At 33.3% G+C, this 19851-nt stretch overlaps 2 protein-coding genes across 5 annotated transcripts in view; both read right to left on the reverse strand.

Annotated features, from left to right (window-relative positions):
• Positions 1-8853, reverse strand: part of aatf (apoptosis antagonizing transcription factor) — a 32710-nt gene extending 23857 nt beyond the window's left edge. For 2 of the 4 annotated variants that reach the window (XM_056458614.1, XM_056458613.1), the window contains exons 1-4: positions 8745-8846; positions 2881-3054; positions 2372-2779; positions 535-672 (exon numbers count right to left, since the gene is read on the reverse strand). In XM_056458614.1, the coding sequence (XP_056314589.1) occupies positions 535-672; positions 2372-2779; positions 2881-3054; positions 8745-8829 (805 nt within the window). In that variant the 5' untranslated portion in view covers positions 8830-8846. Of the gene's footprint in view, positions 1-534; positions 673-2371; positions 2783-2880; positions 3055-8744 lie in introns of all 4 variants that reach the window. The other 2 variants (XM_056458615.1, XM_056458611.1) reach the window with 2 other exon arrangements.
• Positions 8854-12578: 3725 nt separating this feature from the next.
• lhx1b (LIM homeobox 1b) lies at positions 12579-19314 on the reverse strand. Its single transcript, XM_056457073.1, has 5 exons — positions 18782-19314; positions 16825-17048; positions 16253-16527; positions 15282-15447; positions 12579-12995 (listed from the first exon to the last, which is right to left on the reverse strand). Exons 1-5 carry the CDS (start codon positions 18949-18951, stop codon positions 12622-12624), a joined length of 1209 nt encoding a protein of 402 aa, XP_056313048.1. The 5' UTR covers positions 18952-19314; the 3' UTR covers positions 12579-12621.
• Positions 19315-19851: the final 537 nt, after the last annotated feature.

Genomic DNA, 19851 nt, shown 5'->3' on the forward strand with positions numbered 1-19851 from the left:
ATTGCTTCCAAGGCACGTGCTCAGCAGCTACTTTTTAATATAATATTCATACCAAACTTTTTTTTTAAATCCTTATTGACAATGGTGTACGATTAATAAATCATGATACTGTTTTATCGACCCAGCCCTAAGACCTAGTCAAGAAAATTGTAAAAACTTTTTTAAAGATTTAAGAGAACACAAAACAAAAGCAAACATGTGCCATTGGTTTCAGAAAAATACAAAAAAATATATTTTATTTTTAGATTTAAAAAAAAAATATTTTGTGTCAGAATATTTAATCAATTCCATGCATGTTCAATAAAAAAGGTAAGGAGAGCCTTTTCTTTTATGTCAAAAATGTTAGTAATTTCTTGGAAACAAATGAATAATTCGATTCACAGGATTATGATATTCCCAATGCAATGCAAAAGTTACATTCAGGAGGTGCGCACCCAATTAATTTCCTGACTTCAACTTTTATAGGAATAGTTAGGATACTGAACATCTTTTTTTATATATATATTCTCAGTCAAATAAGGTAAATTCACTTACTATTTTTCAAAGCATCAGCATATTCACCCCCTCCCCTGCTCTTGAACTCCGAGAATGTTTGTGGTTGTGGAAGCTGATTGGCTGTCACAAGAGCTTTCTGCATTTTGATCCGCCTTTCAAGCATCAGGTCCCAAAGAGCTGTGAACATTTAAAAACACCATCAATTTGAATTCTACTTCTCAGATTACTATATGCAGTTAAAGTCTGAATTATTCGCCCTCCTGTGAATTTTCGTTTCTTTTTTAAATATTCCCCAAATGACATTTAACAGAGCAATGAATTTTTCACAGTATTTCCAACAATATTTTCTTTTCTGGAGAAAGTCTTTAAAACCATATTAAAGTCATAAGTATTAGCCACTTTAAGCTACATTTTTTAGATTGTCTACAGAACATACCAAAGTTTATATAATGATTTGCCTAATTATCCTAACTTGCCTAGTTAAGCCTTTACAATGCACTTTAGGCTGAATATGCCATATCACATGACCGCCATTTTAAAAAATGAAAGTGAGGCTGCAGAATAGGATCAGAACTATAAACATGGCAATACTACAAACCTAAAGCAGTTGCCACGATTTCAAAATGCAGATATGGTGTAAACATCACTTTAATATCATTCAGTTAAGTTTAAAACAATTCTAAACATATTAGACATTAAACAAAATCACAATCTCTTTAGGAGTAATACGCTTAATTGTCTTCCTAGGCTTCAGTTCATGGCATCAGGTAAACACAGTGGGGTGTTTTCCCTGCTTCAGCCTATGTAATCTGGTGAGCGATCAAACAATGCAGTCCTCTGTAGCACAACCTCATGTTGTCTGTAATATTGTTGTCACAATATTGAAATTTTAAAAACGTCCATTTTCCGCTAACATTTAAGCGCTGTTGAGCGCGTTCTTAAACACCACTGATTTGAAATAGTATTCACCAGTACTCTACAGCAATGACTCTGATTGGCTGTGAAGGTCATCAGTTCACCATTCTTCATCAAGTGCAAACACAGAGACATGGACACTGCAGCGTTTTAAAGCTGCGAAGATCAGTCGAGTAATCAGCAGGATTGTTCGTCTGAGTTTGCACTCAACATCTGTGAAGTGAACTGATGACCTTCACGGCCAAATCACAGTCATTTCTGTTGATCACTGGTGGATACTGCTGTTAAAGAACTCGCTCAACAGCACTTAATTGTTAGCGGGAATGGATGGGGTTTCTTTAATTTTAGTACCGATTGATGCCAAAATTCAGTATTGTGACAAGTCCTATATAGTGATAGAATCAGTTCATTAACTTGAGTTTGATAAATTGCATCTAAAATGTGTGTTTGGAAAAGAAAGAGTTAGCTAACTAGTGCCATTTCCCTTAACTTGTCTGAAAACGAGGTCTGATATCCCTTTTAACGTTCACTTTCCATTCAGAACGGACCTTCTGGTCACTCGGAGGGCAGTGAAATGATAAATTTGTGTCACTTTTTCTTCGCTAAGATATACAGCCAGGTACACAATGTTCCTGTGTGACTCCAGATGATACTTCCGGGTTTATTCTCTCAGCAGCCTCGATTTCGCTTTTAAAATGGCGGCCGCATGAAATTTGATACAGTTTATACAAGTATCTTGTAAAAATATCTAGTAAGATATTATGTACTGTCATCATGACAAAGATAAAAGAATTAGTTATTAGAAATAAGTTATTAAAACTATTGCGTTTAGAAATGTGTTGAAAAAATCTTTCTGTTAAACAGAAATTGGAGAAAACAATAAACAGGGGGCTAAAAATTCAACTGTATATGATTTCTTGTCATTTATTTGGCATATGCAAATGTGCACAAGCATACATACCAAGCTGATTTTTCACAGCTCTCCCTTTTTCAACCTCTTCATCGACTTTCTCTTTTGAGAAGGTCCTCAAGCCTGATTCCTCCTCTTCTTCCATCTCCTCCTCTGAGCCTTCATCACCCTCTCCTTCCTCTTCTTCACTTTCAGCAGTGTCCTCCTCTTCATCACTGTCTCCCAGGTCATCCATTCCCTCTGTGAGTTTCATAAAATCTGTGCCCTTCATTTTAGAGACCAAGCTGGACATCTGTGAACCATCATCTCCAATGAGATCCTCGTCATCATCATCTTGATGCTCTTCTTCATCATCTTCTTCGTCATCATCATCATCATCATCATCATCTTGCATGTGTTCCATGTACTTTTCCAGCATTCCACTTCCATCTTCATCATCCCCATCATCATCATCTTCATCTGCTAAAAATACACAAAACAAATTGTGAGTTAGTCAATCCCAGCTTATTATGCAGATAACAATGAGCAAGGTATCTGTGTCAGAAAATAGAAAATCGTACCTGATCCATCTAACTCTTTCTGTAGGTCTTTTCTGGATGTTGCCTTTCCACGATATCGTTGGTCACCATCAGCCAGAATGGCTCCAGAGTGTTTCCGCAGATGACCAGGTAAAAGTTCTTCATCGTCCTCATCACCTCCTTCATCAAATTTCTCTATGACTTTGGCTTTGGTGTCTGCAGTTCACATAAATTCTGGATTATTAACCTAGTTGTTATACATGAACATTTACATTACAGGTCAAACGTTTGGGGTCAGTTTATTTTTTTTAAATAAAATTATTCTGTTCATCAAGGCGGCATTTAATAAATGTAAAAAAAAATGTTAACTATATACATTTTAAATAACTGCTTTCTTAATGTAGGTAGTTTCAAATAAAATTATTACTTCAGTCATTGTTGTTTTTATTACTATTACCATTAATAATTTATATAATATTATATAAATAATAATAATAATTATATAATAAAATTATTATTATTATTAATAATAATAATAATATTACAGTGATTTCTGAAGGATCATGTGACTCTGAAGACTGGAGTAATGAAGCTGAAAATTCATCTTTAAAATTATTAAATTAAATGATAAACTACTTTTGAACAGTTATTTTATAGTGCAATAACATTTCACAATTTTACAATTTGTCCTGTATTTTTGATGAAATAAATGCAGCCTTGGTGATCAGGATAAGCTTATTTTAAAACATTTTAAAATCCTACTGTCCCCAAACTTTTGACCTGTAGTGTATATTCAAAGCCATTTCAATATATGATGCATAAAACCTGTACGCATGCAAGTTACATACACTGACTGGTTAGTTTATTAGGTACAACTGCTCGCTAATGCAAGTATCTAATAGCAGATACTAAAGACAACAAGTAGGCATTTAAATGTGGTCTACACAATCTATTGAAATTAAACTGTACCAGATTGGAAATTTAAAGTTATATAATTGACGTTGAACAAGGCATACTTGGGTATTGGGTATTTTAGAAACTGCTGACCATTCTTAGTGTATTGCTTTATTGTATATACATGTTCAGAATGTATAAATGCAAAAGGATAATAAAGTACAATAGGTAACACTTTATGAGAAAGTCTCATTAGTAAATATTAGTTAATGCATTAAAATAAACTGTGAGAAATAGCCATATTACAGTTAAAATATAATTTTTTTATTAAATATCAACTCCATTGAAAAGAACAATTATATACATTTTAAATGTGGCAACAGACAGTAAGAAAGAAATTAATATTGGCTAAGATTAATAAGGCACAGTGGGTAGCGCTGTCGCCTCACAGCAAGAAGGTCACTGGTTTGATCTGGGTCAGTTGGCATTTCTGTGTGGAGTTTGCATGTTCTCCCCGTGTTGGTGTGGGTTTCCCCCACAGGTCCAAACACATGTGCTATAGGTGAATTGGGTAAGCTAAATTTTCTGTAGTGTATGTGTGTATGTCCTGGTCCTCCAGGTTGGGGTTGAGCACTGGGCTAACAACCCACCTTGTAAAAATTAGATGACGGAACAGCAATATGGTGCGGCTAAATATCAACTTTGATATAAAACAGCCCTGGGAGTAAGTAAGAAAGCAAGTAAGATTAACTAATGTTAATTAAATTAATGGATGTTAACATTTGATGCTTACTGTACAGAGTTAATATAATTTTATTTTATATTTTTTATAAATATAAAATTTAGTAATGTTAATCTTCACAAATAAATTGCTGATAAAGTTTTCAAGAATTTGATGCTGTGATGAACAACTGCCAATACAATATTCTGAACAGTCCTAAAACACTATAACATGAACCTGAGGCTACAGTTCACACACGAAAACAACAACAAAGCATGAATTCATCCAGTATTAACAGTTCAGATTGCTGCTGGTGGTGTAACAATGTGTTGGATGCATAAATCATGTTAAACTGGTTTCTGGAACATGACAATGAGATCAATATACTCAAATGGCCTCCACAGTCACCAGATCTACAAAAGGGAGTCTGCTAACCTGGTGCTAGCAAGACACATCTAAGAAAGGCCAGTGAGTAATTTTTGTCCATATTCCATTTATGCACTTGCGATCAGACATATTCAACCCCTAAAGAGTTTTAAGGATTTAGAATTAAAAAATCTTCTCAAAGTGCAGGATTCTGCTTTGGATGGCTTTTTAATGAGTTAAATGATACATAAAATCAACACAGTAAAATGTATGATGTAGTATTTGTGTATAACAGTATATTTTGTTAAGATTGCCATGTCACAATTATTCAACCCCTATATAATATTGTTGTTTCTGAAGATTCCTTACAGTTTCATGGCCTGAAGTGGACTGAAACACCATTAAGCCTTTGGGAACTCTATTACGATCCTTCATTTGCTTCAGCTGTGATGCATATACAAACCCCGACCATGAAGGTGCCCAAGGTGAGTTGCAATCATGGGAAAGACCAAGTAGCTTCCACAAAATCTGAGAGAGGAGATTATTTCATGGCATCTGAAAGGCCTTGGGTATAAGAAGTTTTCTAAAAGATTTAACATTCCAAGAGACACCATTGGGAGCATTATAATGAAGTTTAAAACGTATGGAACAGCTGCAAACCTGCCTGGTCATGGCAGAAAGCTCACAATTTCATCAAGAGCCCTTAGCAACTTAGTCAGGACAGCTTAGAAACCCCCGTGTGACTGCAAGACAGCTACAGGATGACATGATGAAGGCTTGTACAAGTGCTTCAGTGGCAACTATAAGACATGACCTGAATAAGGACTTCATGGACTGATGAAACCAAATTGGAACTTTTTGAACATCTGGACCAGCGGTATGTCTGGAGTGCAAAAGGTCAGGCTAATGACCAGAAGAATACCATCCCTATGGTCAAGCACGGAGGTGGGTCAATGATGATGTGGGACTGTTTTTCTGCTGCAGGAAGTAGCAATCTTGATTGTGCACCTGGCATCATGGATTCCCAGAAATACCAGGGGCCTGTTTCAGTAAGGAGGTTCAACCAACTCGGAATTTAAACTTGAACTCTGAGTTGATTTACAGAGAGATTAAAAACTCTGAGTTTTTGGTTAGGTCAATCAACTTTGAGTAGAAAAACTCAGAGTTAAGCGCGCACACCGCAACTATAAAAAGGCATTATGAATGGAGCGCAGATATTTCAAGTGACCATGGCAACATCTTAAAAAAAAAGAGACCACCATTTCTTTCTCCAGCTGAACTTGAAGTGCTCATACAAAGTTATAGCAAATATGAGCATATATTTTAAAAAGGAACACCACTGCATCAGTGAAACAGAGACAGTTAGCGTAGGAAAACAGCTGCTCAAGTTAATGCGTAATTTTACATTTAAAGTATTTAAATATAATTCACAATAAGTAATGTAATGTGTGACGTTTCTAAAATTTGTACACACTTTGATCAGTTTTAATAGATTTAAAAGTGCACTTGTGTGCCTGCCTTTTTTATTGATCAAGTGATAGAGGTTAATGTGACATTTAGAATGCAAGCAGAACTAAACAATAGTTTTTAGATGAAATAATAATCCCATTAATCTAGTAACAAAGTACATGTCCCTGTCAAAGGTCAGTGAATTTAAGCTAATTATTTATTAAAAAAGGACAAGCCATTCTCATACGTGACTTTGTTCTATGTGTGACTTACATATGTAGGTAATAGTTTCCATCCAAATATATTAATTACATTTATGTGCAAAACTGGAATATCGCATTATAAAAGATGTGCAAATAAAGCAGAGTTTTCCATCCAACGAGTCAGAGAGAACAAAATCGTCCCTTCCTTATTGAACGGGCACCAAATATTAACAGTAAAAACAGAATTTACTGTGGTAAAAGAAGCTGTGTCAATCTTTTCTTTATTTAATAAATGTACTTGCGCCTCAGAAGACAATGCTGACACACAATGAACGTGCGGTGGCGTTTGAAGCCATGAGACGTGGAGAACAGACGCTCTTAACACGCTCCAGAGGTCATTAACAATATAATAACATTAATAGTAAAACGGTTAAGGGGTTTTAGAATGAATGACCAAAACAACATTTAAGATGTGCTAGAGTGTGCTCAGCCTGCTGGTTTATCCATTCACACACATTTTCATCATCATATGACCTCTTATAACAAACCTTTTTTTTTAATGCACAAACTGTAATTTGTTCAGTAAAAGGGTTTCCATCTTAGTTTATGCACATCTTTTCTATTGAATAAAAGTTTATCCTACTCAGTTATGCGCATGTTTTTTTATGCGTATTTTCAAAGTTATGTGCATCATGACATTTCCATCAATCGTTTTTATGCGCATATCCAAAATGAGCATTAAAATAGGTGGGTGGAAACGTAAGGCTAAGGCGAGAAATACCGCTTCGTCTTTAAAAAAGGGGAGGAGAACGACAGAAACTCCGAGTTTAGAGAACAAAACCTGCTCCTGACCAGGTTAGGTTCACAGAGTATGTTACCACAGTAGCTTGACTTACCCTGCTTTCTCGAGTTTAACAAACTTGCCATAATGAAATGGAAAACCCAGAGTTTCTCTCACTTCAGGGTTAAAATACTCTGAGTTTTCACTTGACCTCCTTTCTGAAACAGGCCCCAGGTCATTTTGAAGAAGAATGTGATGCATTCTGTTGACAAATTAAACCTTGGTGATCATTGGATCTTCCAGCAAGACAATGATCCCAAGCACACCTCCAAATCAACTAAAGCTTGGTTGAGGAAAAGATGCTGGAGTGTCCTAAAGTGGCCTTCTCAGTCACTAGATTTTAATCCAATTGAAAATCTCTGGTGGGATTTGAAGAGGGCAGTTGCAGCACGGAAGTAATCAAATGTCTCAGAGTTAGAGGCATTTGCACGTGAAGAATGGGCAAAGATTCTAATCGAGAGGTATAAGAAGCTTGTCAGCACTTGTCGAAAGCCCTTTTTCGAAGTAATAAAAACTTAAGGTCGTTCCACAAGGTACTGAAGCTGGGGGTTGAATAATACTGCACATGCTCATGTGTTACAAGACTTACAATTTTCATTTGAACTTCAAAGTAGTTAAGTCAATCTCTGTTGTCAAAAAAACTTGCATATAAATAAAAAAATATTGTTTGTTATTTCAAGGTTTTTTTTTTTCATTTATTTTCATTATCTTACACCAACATCGCTGTATTGTCTATTGAGGTGAGGGGATTGAATATTTCTAATTGCAAGTGTACATTTCACATTTGTCGTAACAATTTACTCTAATTATGTCATACTGCTATACATTAAACACTTTCATCCCACTTTTTAAGTTCACAACATGAGTTCAGGTTAAAAAAAGAAGTTAAAATAAATAATTAAATATGCACTGAAAAGCTTCCCACTTTTGTGACAGTAACAGTTAAGAGGTTCAAGTAAATATGTCATACTTTATTTTTGTTCTTTTAAATAATATGGCAGTATCACAGTATGGTGATTTCAGATATATAGTGGTTTTACTGAATGATTTTGATAATCATATAGTAGTATAAATGTATTTACATGATATTTCAAAGAATAGAATAAAACGGCACATGTGTGCATCACCAAGGCACATATGACTTATGGTAGACCAATATCGCCCAAGCTGAAAATTGCAACAAAAGAGGGGTTTCGAACAAAAAAGAACATTTATCCTTGTTGTTATTGTTTTGAAAATCGTATGTATTTTTAATAAGTTAAATTATATATCATTAATGTAAATAAAATCCCATGTAAAACTCTTTCTCAGTACAGTCAGGCATGCAGACACATCGTGCTTTTATTTGACGTGATATATTTGCCATTGAGACAGCACTAAAACGTCTAACAACACACTAAGCAACTGGGTGTTATGTTTTTAAATATAATACCTTCATCTTGGTCGTCCTCGGGGTCCACGAAGTGTGGTAAAGGATTTAACAAATCCTCGAGCTGCTGTGATATGGAAGCTGCCATGTTTGTCCCACGCTGCAACTTACTATGACATCATCAGAGCGCGCCCGAGCAGTCGTGACGTGAGTGCAAAACATAAACCTCCCCAAACGCTTAATACATTTCAAACTGATTCAGAAATTCTCTCCGGTTAAACATATTCTCAGTACATTAAAAAAGTATTTTGATGTGTATTGCTCTTTTTGCTCTTTGTATTTGTAAACCCACGTACCCCACGTCTTTTGGCACCGTGGTTATGTTAAAAAGCTTTGGTATGATGCCTCTGTCTTTATATAAAGCTCTATTAAATTTAATTTGCATTTTAAAAACGTAATGTTTGGGTATTGTATTGTGATAATATCAATAATTTTATTTTACTTTGTTTTATAAGGAACTGAAAAATACTTTTGTACTATTAAACGTAGTACTAATAGAAAAGCCATTAAAACTGTCCATTTGTGCTTTATTTTCCAAAATTTTGATTAATGTAAAGGTCCCACTTGTTTTTAATAGAAAGAATTTTAATTATTTATGCTCTTTGTTTGTATGTGTGAGTGTTTGTTTTTTTATTGATTTATTTTGTATTGTTATTATTATTTACATTCTATCACTCTGGTATTATATTGTCTGTTCTATTGTTTAAAGCGTTTTATAAAAGTACATGCGCAAAATAATTGTATAAAGGGGAAACTGCACACATTATCCGCTAAACTAAACAAATGATATGACGAGCAAGTAAACATTTGTTTTAAAACGTGAAAGATTCACGCATAAAATGTGTTGTCATGATATATGATATGCAAAGAAAATTGTTGAAGCCTACAAATAATACTGTGCACATTATTTAGGGCCTTAAATACAGAGGAAAAAAAACATCTAAAACCAGCCTAAATTTGCTTGTAGCCGGTTTAAAATTGTATTTCAGCCTGACCAGCTAAGAAATGGGCCAAAATTAGCTAAAAATACAATCTGAATTAGATTAGGTTTAGTTAAATTTGTTTTTTGTTTTTTTATTGTTTGTTTGTTTTTTTGTGCAAATGCATAATCTGCTTCTGTTTGTATTATATTTACTTTTATTACTTTTGTATTCAGCTGACAATTTACCTAGTGCAAATTGCTCCAGAAGGCAGTTTATAGATTGCTTATACAGTAGTTTTTGTTTAGCAGAATATCATCCAAATAAGCCTTCTTTGTAATATACAGCAGCATGTTCATAAACAGTTGAAGTCAGAATTCTTAGGCCCATTTATTTTTTCCTCAATTTCTGTTTAATGGAGAGAAGATTTTTTCAACACATTTCTAAACATAATAGTTTTAATAACTAATTTCTAATAACTGATTTATTTTATCTTTGCCATGATGACAGTAAATAATATTTTACTAGATGTTTTTCAAGACACTTCTATACAGCTTAAAACGACATTTAAAGGCTTAACTAGGTTAATTAGGTTAACTAGGCAGGTTAGGCCCGTTAGGGTAAATAGGCAAGTTATTGTATAAGGATGGTTTGCTCTGTAGACTATCGGAAAAAAAAAAAAATAAATAAAAAAAAAACAATTAGGCAGGTTAGGCCCGTTAGGGTAACTAGGCAAGTTATTGTATAAGGATGGTTTGCTCTGTAGACTATCGAAAAAAAAAAATTAAATAAAAAAAAAAAAAAATATATATATATATATATATATATAATATTTTTTTTCTTCTGGAGAAAGTCTTATTTGTTTTATTTCGGCTAGAATAAAAGCAGTTTGCAGTTTTTAATTTTTTAAAAACCATTTTAAGGTCAAAATTTTAAGCCCCTTTAAGCTATATAAATATATTCATTATATATATATGTCATTATATATATATATATATATATATATATATATATATATATATATATATATATATATATATATATATATATATATATATATATATAGCTTAAAGGGGCTTATAATTTTGACTTTGAGACTTTCTCCAGAAGAAACAATATTATCAGACATACTGTGAAAATTTCCTTGCCCTGTCAAACATATTTTGGGAAATTCAGGGGGGGGGGGTCGTATATGGCAATGATTTTTATTATATGAGCATTCTCATTCTTGCTAGTATATGAGTAATTTCCCATGTGGAAAAAAGACATGTAGCATAATGTTCATTCGTCAACATGTATTTATAGTTTTGTTTAGTGTATTCTTTGTGCAAACACAATATCGTACAAACTAGTACAGTAACTCACAACTCAAATATAAATTGAATTAATACAAAAGTTTGGTTTCTTGCTTGAAGAAAAATTGATGTCATTATCAAGATGGTCTTTTTTAAAGTCATTGTTGATATCTAAGCCCCTGAAGAAAATGTACGTAAACAATTGACTTTCACTCCATCTCCATCCACTGACCATATGAAATCACTTTTACAAGGTAGACTTTGTCTTATTATTCAAGTCATGTTATATTTCAAATAAAGGGTTTGTCTTAACGATTTTAAGTTTACCTTTTGAAGGCAAACATTTAGTGGAACTCATATATATAGCTCACCTGTACACTATAAAACCCAACAGTCAACTTTTTCAAATGAATTGAGTGTAGTTAACTCAATATTTACTGAGAGTTAATTCTACTCATTTGAAAAGAGTTTTGAACTCTGTGTTTAAGGTAATGGGTTAATTAAATACCACATAACTTCAAATTAAACTGAGTAAGTTCACAGTACTCATATAGATTAGTTTTTAACTCAAATGGTTTGTCGCAATCGGTTTGAATTAAACAGGTGCCTTAACTTATTGAGTTTTACAGTACTTAGTTGGTTCAAGTTTTATTCATTTATTGGGTTTTAATGTGCTCAGATTGCTTCATTTACTCAAATGGACTAAGTTCACAGTACTCATTAGGATTAGTTTTTGAACTTAAATGGTTTGTTGCAATCTGTTTCCTCAAATGGTTTGAGTTACCTTAACTTATTGGGTTTTAAAGTGTATGCACTCTTAAAAATAAATGTTATCTATTGGCATTGATGGTTCCATGAAGAATTTTTAAAGGATAGTTAAACCAAAATTGACAATTCTGTCATTATTTACTCACCCTTGACTTGTTCCAAACCTGTTTTGAAGATATGCTGAAGAATTTTGAAAAACTGTATCCATTGACTTCCGTAGTATATGTTTTTTCTACTATGGAGGACAATTGTTACAGCTTTTCAGTTTTTTTTTTTAAATATTACATAAATATTACATTAAAAAGCAACTCATAAAGGTCTAGAACCACTGGAGGGAGAGTAAATAATGTATAAACTATCACTTTTGGGTGAACTAACATCAAATAAACATTGCATTTGCATTCCACTAGAGATTCAGTACAGTTGAAAAAGCTTATAAATCTTTTGTTTAATCACATTATTTCTATGTAATTGCTGCAAAGCACCTCTTTTGGATCCTTTATTTTTAAGAGTGTGGAGAGCAAAGAAAACGTTTGGTGTGAGATGATTTCAAGTGTCATTATGGCAAAGCCTTGAAAGGCAAAGAGGTCAGGTTATGATACACATGTGAACAGACACACCAGGTGTTGTAAATATAAACATTCTTTTTCAGCTTCTCTTAAATTGTCGTTGTCTATAGCACAGCTATAAGGTCAGCAGACCCACATTTGACATTCCACTTTCAAAATACACAAATGTTGTTTAAATATATAAATAAATAAATAGTAACCAAATTGACAAATAAATAGACAGTTATAACAATAAATTAACTAAGATAGAAATATCAGTGCTATAAAAAATCACAGATGAAAAGTACATGTCCACATGTTTTTATCCTGAATAAGTCTGCCTTTTTTGCTACCAAACGGTCCCCTCGTTCATCTCTGAGGACAGTTGATTGCCGTATCCGTTGGCACTGAGCGAGTTCAAGGATGTGAAGGGTGGAGTGGAGTCACACATGTCAGTGGAGATGCTGTGGATGGAGGCGGGTGCGCTGGGCTCTGGGCTGGGAGAGTCCCCAGGGTGATGTGATATCATCTCACTGAAGCATTGTGTGTCATTGGAGGGGTGGTGTGCTCCGTGATGGTGGTCCATGCTCCCTAGAGGCGTTCCAGCTGGGCCAGAGGAGGGCATGAATCCTAGGTCACCTGGAGTCTGGGCTTGGGACGACGGTGGACCCTGAGGGAAGTAGTCGTAGTTTGACCCCGGGCCATAGTATTCACTTTGATAGTCTGTATAGGAGAGAAAGTGGTCATCAAATGTTTTTAAATAGGTTAAGACTTCCTAATGGACTTCCACGCAATTTATGAATTGTCAATATGATTGTCTTGAATTTGTTGGGCAGAATTGATGAAAAGTAAATACTAAACATGACTACATTAGGCAGAGTTTTAGTTATTTATTTTGAACTTTAGAAGCTTACATTTATTTTATTTTTTATTTCTGGGCAAAAAGGAGAGAAATTATTACACATTTAATGCGATCTACAGAAGACACAAAATAAAATGAGATTAAGTACACTGTAAAAAAAATTATGGTTGCCTTACATTTTTAAGCTGAATAAAATTAACGTTATGCGTTCATTGAACTTATATTATGTTAAACTGACTTAAAACAGCTTGCATAAATATAAAATTAAGTTAGGACATGATTAACTTAGTTAAATAGGTTACAATGTCCTAAAAACATATGTTGTCAGGACTAATTGATCATATAATCTTTTACAGTGTAACAATATAACAAACGAACAAATCTTTAAAATATTTACAAGAAGAAATAAGGCATATTTTAAGTCTATAAGAATCACTGTACAGCCCAAAAAAAGCACAGATACAGATACAGTTTTACATTTTCATTTAATTTGATATCATTCTTTGCCATTATACTTCAAACTACTAAGGTAAATACATTCTATTCACTGAAATAAAGTAACATTTTGTATCATCAACTACTCTTTTATATATATATATATATATATATAATAAGTACATATATATCTTATATATATATACATATATATCTTATATATATATATATATATTTTAATAAGTACAGGTTACAAAAAGTATGTTGTCTAATTTTTCCATGAACATATGTTGTTTCGAATAATATTATTCACCCATATTTTTCCCCACATATATATATATGTATATATATATATATATATATATATATATATATATATATATATATATATATATATATATATATATATACTACCTTCTTGCTTTTAAGATGCTTTCTATGTATAAACAATCACATTTAGTTATTTAAGGCAAATATATATTACTTTCACAGTAAAATACTGTATGTAAATTCACAACAAATTATTGTGAGCCAGTTCACAGTAATTTACAGTGATGTTGTTACATTAAATTACTGTGAAATTACAGCCATATAGTGTAACTTCACAGTAGATAGAAAAGTCTATTACTGTGATTTCACAGTATTATCTTGTAGAATTAACTATATTTTACTGTGTACCTTATAAAATGAAATAAAGATGCAGTGCACCCAAAAATTAAAATTTGCTATGACATTCATGTTATTTCAAAACAGGATGAGTTGTTTTGGAAGATGTAGCCAAATTGTTTTTGGTGCTGCAATAACATTCTGTTATTTCAAAATGTATAAAAAAGGGCCAATACTAGCATAAAAGTTAATTTGTATTAATATCTATGTTGAATGAAATGAAAAGAGTTTGAATTCCCATAACTAACAAGTAAAAGATATAGCCCTTTTTACAGTAATTAGCTGTAATCATGCTAATTCCATTAATTTTACATTAAAAGTCTGAATACAGCTCATTACTGTGAATATTTACAGTGTTATCCAAGTGATACTAATGTAATTTACTGTAAAAAATTACAGTAAAATGTTGTGAAAATCTGGATTTTTTTACAGTGTATACATAATAAATGCGTAAATTAAATGAGTGATACTGAATATATGATTATCACGCATACTTACATGATATAATGATAATTATATAAAAAAGTTTGCGCTTTGTTCAAACTACTTATAAAAAAAGGAGCTGAAACAACACAATTCTTGAGTTTTATTTGCTACAATTTATTTATGTCCATTCATTCAATTTCCTTCAGCTTAGTCTCTGATTTATCAGAGGTAACCACAGCAGAATGAACCGCCAACTATTCCAATTTTACAAATAGTTTTGTTCAATCCACTTAATTTTGTAAAAACTAATAAGCTATAAATTCCTTTATGTTGTCCCAACACAAATCGATTGTGTGGAAATCAGCATTTTTACAGTGTAGGCTAATAATAATCATTTATAATATAAGTATTGTATTAAAATGTAATTTTTATGTGTTTTGTGCAGTACATATAAGCTTATATGCATTCATTTGTTTATTTAGATTAAAATAAATTGTAGATTTTGTTAAGCATTGAAGCTTGTGTAGGCTACTTGCTGCAAACGGATTCCTCCAATGTAATGTCTGTTACCAGGTTTGACGCATCTTGTTTCTAATTAATATTCATGAATATAAACTGACCGCCATAAAAAGAGAAATGTCCGCTGGCCATGAGCTCTCCTGGTTCCATTCGGTCGCCCAGCGCTCTCATTCTCCTCGGGCTGCGGAAGAACATGTGCCTCCTGGCGCCCAGCGCGCTCAGCTGCTTCATTCGCCTCTCTTTAGAGCGCCGATTCTGAAACCACACCTGCACGACACACCAAACGCACAAAAGGAAAAGGGACATTAATTTTCACATTAATAAACCACTGAAGTATTATAGCTAACGCTGTCAATTATCAGCATGTACCGAAGATGGCCACGTTTAATAGTCCTTAAAACCTATTTTGCCAATACTATTCACTAAATATATTTTTATTTTACCATAAAATTGCATGCACCCATATTATAATAGTGATAGACTTATAATAGTCTTATTTTTTAATGTAGCCAAATGTCATTATAATACATATATTTCCACTTCCAGATTTTAACTTGTTTAATATTATTAGAACTTATTTAGACTACTTGTTTACTTAAGTTGTTTATTTGCCACTAAAAATACTGACATTAAACCACTCTAAAATCTGATTGGATAAAAAAACTGACCACACACCAGATGAAAGCATTATTCTATGAATTAAGGCGTTTGGAAAGCAAGATAAGGTATTTTATTGTAGCCCAACAGTCTACTTGAAGGCTGTTTATTCAACGTATTACCCTTGCAATTGATTAAAAGATTATATAATTATATAAGAAAATATTAATTGATGGTGTCTTCATGCTATGAGGTTGTGCGTAATGATGCGCATTCATTTAAATCAATGTTTATATATATATATATATATATATATATATATATATATATATATATATATATTACATCGAAAATTATTTTATAGTCTAATTCAAGTTGCATTGGTCATTACAGTAATTATTCAGAGTCACAACGTGCGTCTACTATTTTTGTATTTAGCTTTTTTTGTTTGTTTGTTTTTAATAAGCCTACTTGCCTGAATTACGCGCATGTTGAGGCCGGTCTCCTGCGCCAGCTGCTCTCTTATGTGTCTGGTGGGTTTAGGGGTGGCGGCGAAAGCAGCTTTCAGTGTCTCCAGCTGCTTGGCTTTGATTGTAGTTCGGGGCCCGCGACGTTTGCCACCTATATTCTGTTCGTCGTTTTCATTGTTGCAGGTCTCCTTGTCTGACATGGGTCCAGTCTCAGAGTCTTTATAATCATCCTGTGGGTCCTGAGACTCTGGAGATAAGCTCGGGTCACTGCATGTGGTAACTGTAAAAAGCATATTAACAAAACATTTAGGAGCTGTGTTATGTAGGCCACCTAAATATCATTTGTATATTAGCCTGCGTAAAATGCAATGCCATTATACAAAGACAGCGCATTTTGTATCACTAATACATTTCAATAAATAGTGTGATTTATTTTCAGAAATAGTAGCCTATTATCGGCAGTTAATGGACACTGAGAAGGAAAAAAAAACTCAAATGCTCTTCAGTTTATCCTAAACTGTCTAATGTAAATATTTTATCTCATGTAGGCCCACAAGGCCCAAAATCACCGACTTACTTGACAGAAGGCTTGTGTCTTTTCCATTGCTGTTATTCAAGTAATCCTCCTTGCAGACAAATTTATATTCATCTAGGATGTACAGTTCTTCGCCAGTGGAAAGCTGTTTATTGCACATGATGCAGGTGAAACAGTTCAAGTGAAAGACTTTGCTTCGCGCTTTCCGAACGAGGTCACTGGGCGAGATTCCCTGCGCGCAGCCTCCACATTTAGTGCCATAACGTCTGCCGTGGGGAAAAAAAAAACAAGGAAAGCAAACAAACATTTAGATAATAATAGTCACTGAGATAATATTAGTCATAGAAAGTGAAAGGGAATATCAAACATGCCAGAGAACACAAACAAAAAGGTTACGAAAATCTAAACAAGAAAACTGAATAGCTTTTTTATGAAAGGACGTTTTATCATGTCCGTTTCTACTCCAAAAGTAGCTCAATTATTTCTTAATGTCAAATTACTTCTTTTATATGCATATTAATATAGGTTGCGATTGCCAGAACCAATGGTGACTGTATTATTACAATTTTGCGACTTTACTGCGCATGCCTATATTATGTCATTAAATGTTAGAATATTACACAAGGCAATTCGAGATATTAAAATCTTTATAATACTTTAAAATATTGTGATCATAAGAAAGGAGTAAAAATGTAAATCTTATGATGGCTATAAACCAAAATCGGGCTCTCCAGTTATTATAAATATAACATAAATGTTCCACAAAGAACCTTTAATATCCAATGGAGATTTCTTTTAAATAATGTACTTCACATTAAGGAAAGGGATTATTTTAAGAACTGGTAAAAAAAAAAGGTTAAAATAGCAAAAATGGTTGTCATAAATGCAAAATCCTGCTTTTTGTAACCTTTGTTTTTAGGAGTGTAGCAGAGCAAAAAACCCTTAAATATTGTAATAAACATGAATTAAACACCCTCAAACGAATAAAGCTGATAACATTGTTTAGAAAACTGTTTAGAACAAATGTCAAATAAATGTGTTGGTTCGTGTAGAATACATTTTTATTAATGTTCGTATTTTTGAAATGTAATATTAAATATAATGAATTCTAATTAGCTATTTTACATTACCTATTTATGTAGGCCTTTTATAAACATTATTTTACAAATAAGACATGTTTTTTTTTAAATAATCATTAATATATTTAAGGTAATTTATTACCATTCTTTACTGTTGTGTTTTACAGCCTTTTTTTAAAGGTAGTATTTTATAATAACGATCAAAATAAATGCATTATCCACCCGCAAAGACGCATGAAGTACTACACAGAATCACTTTTAATTGCTATGGCTGTTCTTATGTTGCGCGTGACTTTGACAGAATGTATTAACAGAATATCCCCTTCCAAACTTCGCAAGCGACAATATACATTCTTTTGTCCCTGCGCGTGCATGTAAATGCAGTTCACCGAAATGGTTATCAAATGCGTGCTGGATGTCTGTGACTTTGCTCTTGAGCTCATTCATTATTCAAATCCACTTATCGCATCTTTGCTCGAGCTTTTGCAAACAAACGCGTGTGCTGCGAAAAGATTGAGGCGAGGCAGGGCACACATCCGTCAGGTGTAAATCTCGTCCCCTGCCTGTCTGACACTCATACCATGTAAACAAAGAAAACTGTTTTAGGCTGTCACGTAACAAGTTGCCAAGTATTTGGGGTTTAGTTAATGCAAGGCGGATTTCAGGTTTGTAGAATTTATATTATTGTGCATTTATTATATCATGCTATATATTATTGGTGTTTGCATTTTTTATTTTACACATATATTATTATTATGTTTTAATATTTTATTACTTGTTTATTAATGTTAGTTGATGAGGTAAAATCTTTGTCAATTCTAGTTTAGTCCTAGTTTTAGTATTTTAACAGAGAAAGGACAATGGAGCAGCAGTGCATGAGCGAAAGGTCCCTTAATGCTTAATACGATTAAAATGCTCACCTGAAAAAGTCGTTTTTGCAGTATAACCGTCCTTCTCTGGAAAAACATTTATCAGTTAAACTGCATTTACAGTCACAGCATTGCACGCATTTTGCATGCCAGGCTCTGTCCAAGACGCTCAGCAGAAATCTGTCCAGAATAGGCCTCTCGCATCCAGCACAGTGGACCATATTTTGAGACTCCAGTCCTTAGTGACAAGCAAAAATCGGATGACTTGTGCCAAAAGTTGGAGAACACTACGTGGTCCTTGATCCAAGTAAGTAAAAAGGCATCAAAAAGGCAGGCATTGAATGTAATACAGCATCCCAAATTTAGTTTGAAGATGACAGCACACAAACGGACAAGTGTCGGCTCCTGTTTAGACGATTAAACATACACTGATGGTTTATCATTAAGATGGATAAAAAACAACAACTTTAGTAAAGGTCTTATTTCAATCTCGCGTTGAATGATTAATTATATTTATTTATACAGCGCGCGCGGGATCTCCAATGCTCCAAACGCTTGAACATAAACGTATTTCGTTTTAAAAATAGGCTTATATAATAAATCAATGAACTCAAAGCAAATCACATAGATCCCTTGTCATTTGTGCGTAATGTCCAGTGGTACCTCGCTCTGCTTCTGTCGCTGGCATGCGCTTGGATGCTGCCGAGAGACCTTATCCCATGGCATGTGACGTCATATTGGAACAGAACCAATCAGATTGGAGTAATTTAGGTGAAAACACTTTTCCCTGCAATTTCTGAGTCTATTCGGAAGCAACACTTTATTGCGTAGTATCAAAACAAACGTAAGTGGTGACTAATTACATTTTAGATTCGAGTGGAAGAACTGTAAAACATTGTATAATTTTTGATAATACATTTGTCTAATAAATTGCTGATATACATTACTAATTAGTAGTTAAAAAAATCAATATAATACGCTTTCCGAATAAATGTTTTCCTGTAAAGAAAAACGAAATGGACGTCAGGCAATTGAGCTAAGCTTCAACTTTAGCAATTCTTTCCTATGCCATTTGAACCATATAAACTGTAATTACCCTATATATTTAAGTATTCATAAAT

The sequence above is a fragment of the Danio aesculapii genome, chromosome 5, assembly GCF_903798145.1.
Source record: "Danio aesculapii chromosome 5, fDanAes4.1, whole genome shotgun sequence".
NCBI lineage: Eukaryota > Metazoa > Chordata > Actinopteri > Cypriniformes > Danionidae > Danio > Danio aesculapii.

Coding starts and splice junctions, on each gene's coding strand:
- lhx1b (XM_056457073.1), bottom strand. CDS start 18,951: ATGGTCCACTGTGCTGGATGCGAGAGGCCTATTCTGGACAGATTTCTG. Junction 17,049..18,781: donor TGCAAAAACGACTTTTTCAG/GTGAGCATTTTA, acceptor TCCCCACGGCAG/ACGTTATGGCACTAAATGTG. Junction 12,996..15,281: donor ACATTTCTCTTTTTATGGCG/GTCAGTTTATAT, acceptor TCTCCTATACAG/ACTATCAAAGTGAATACTAT.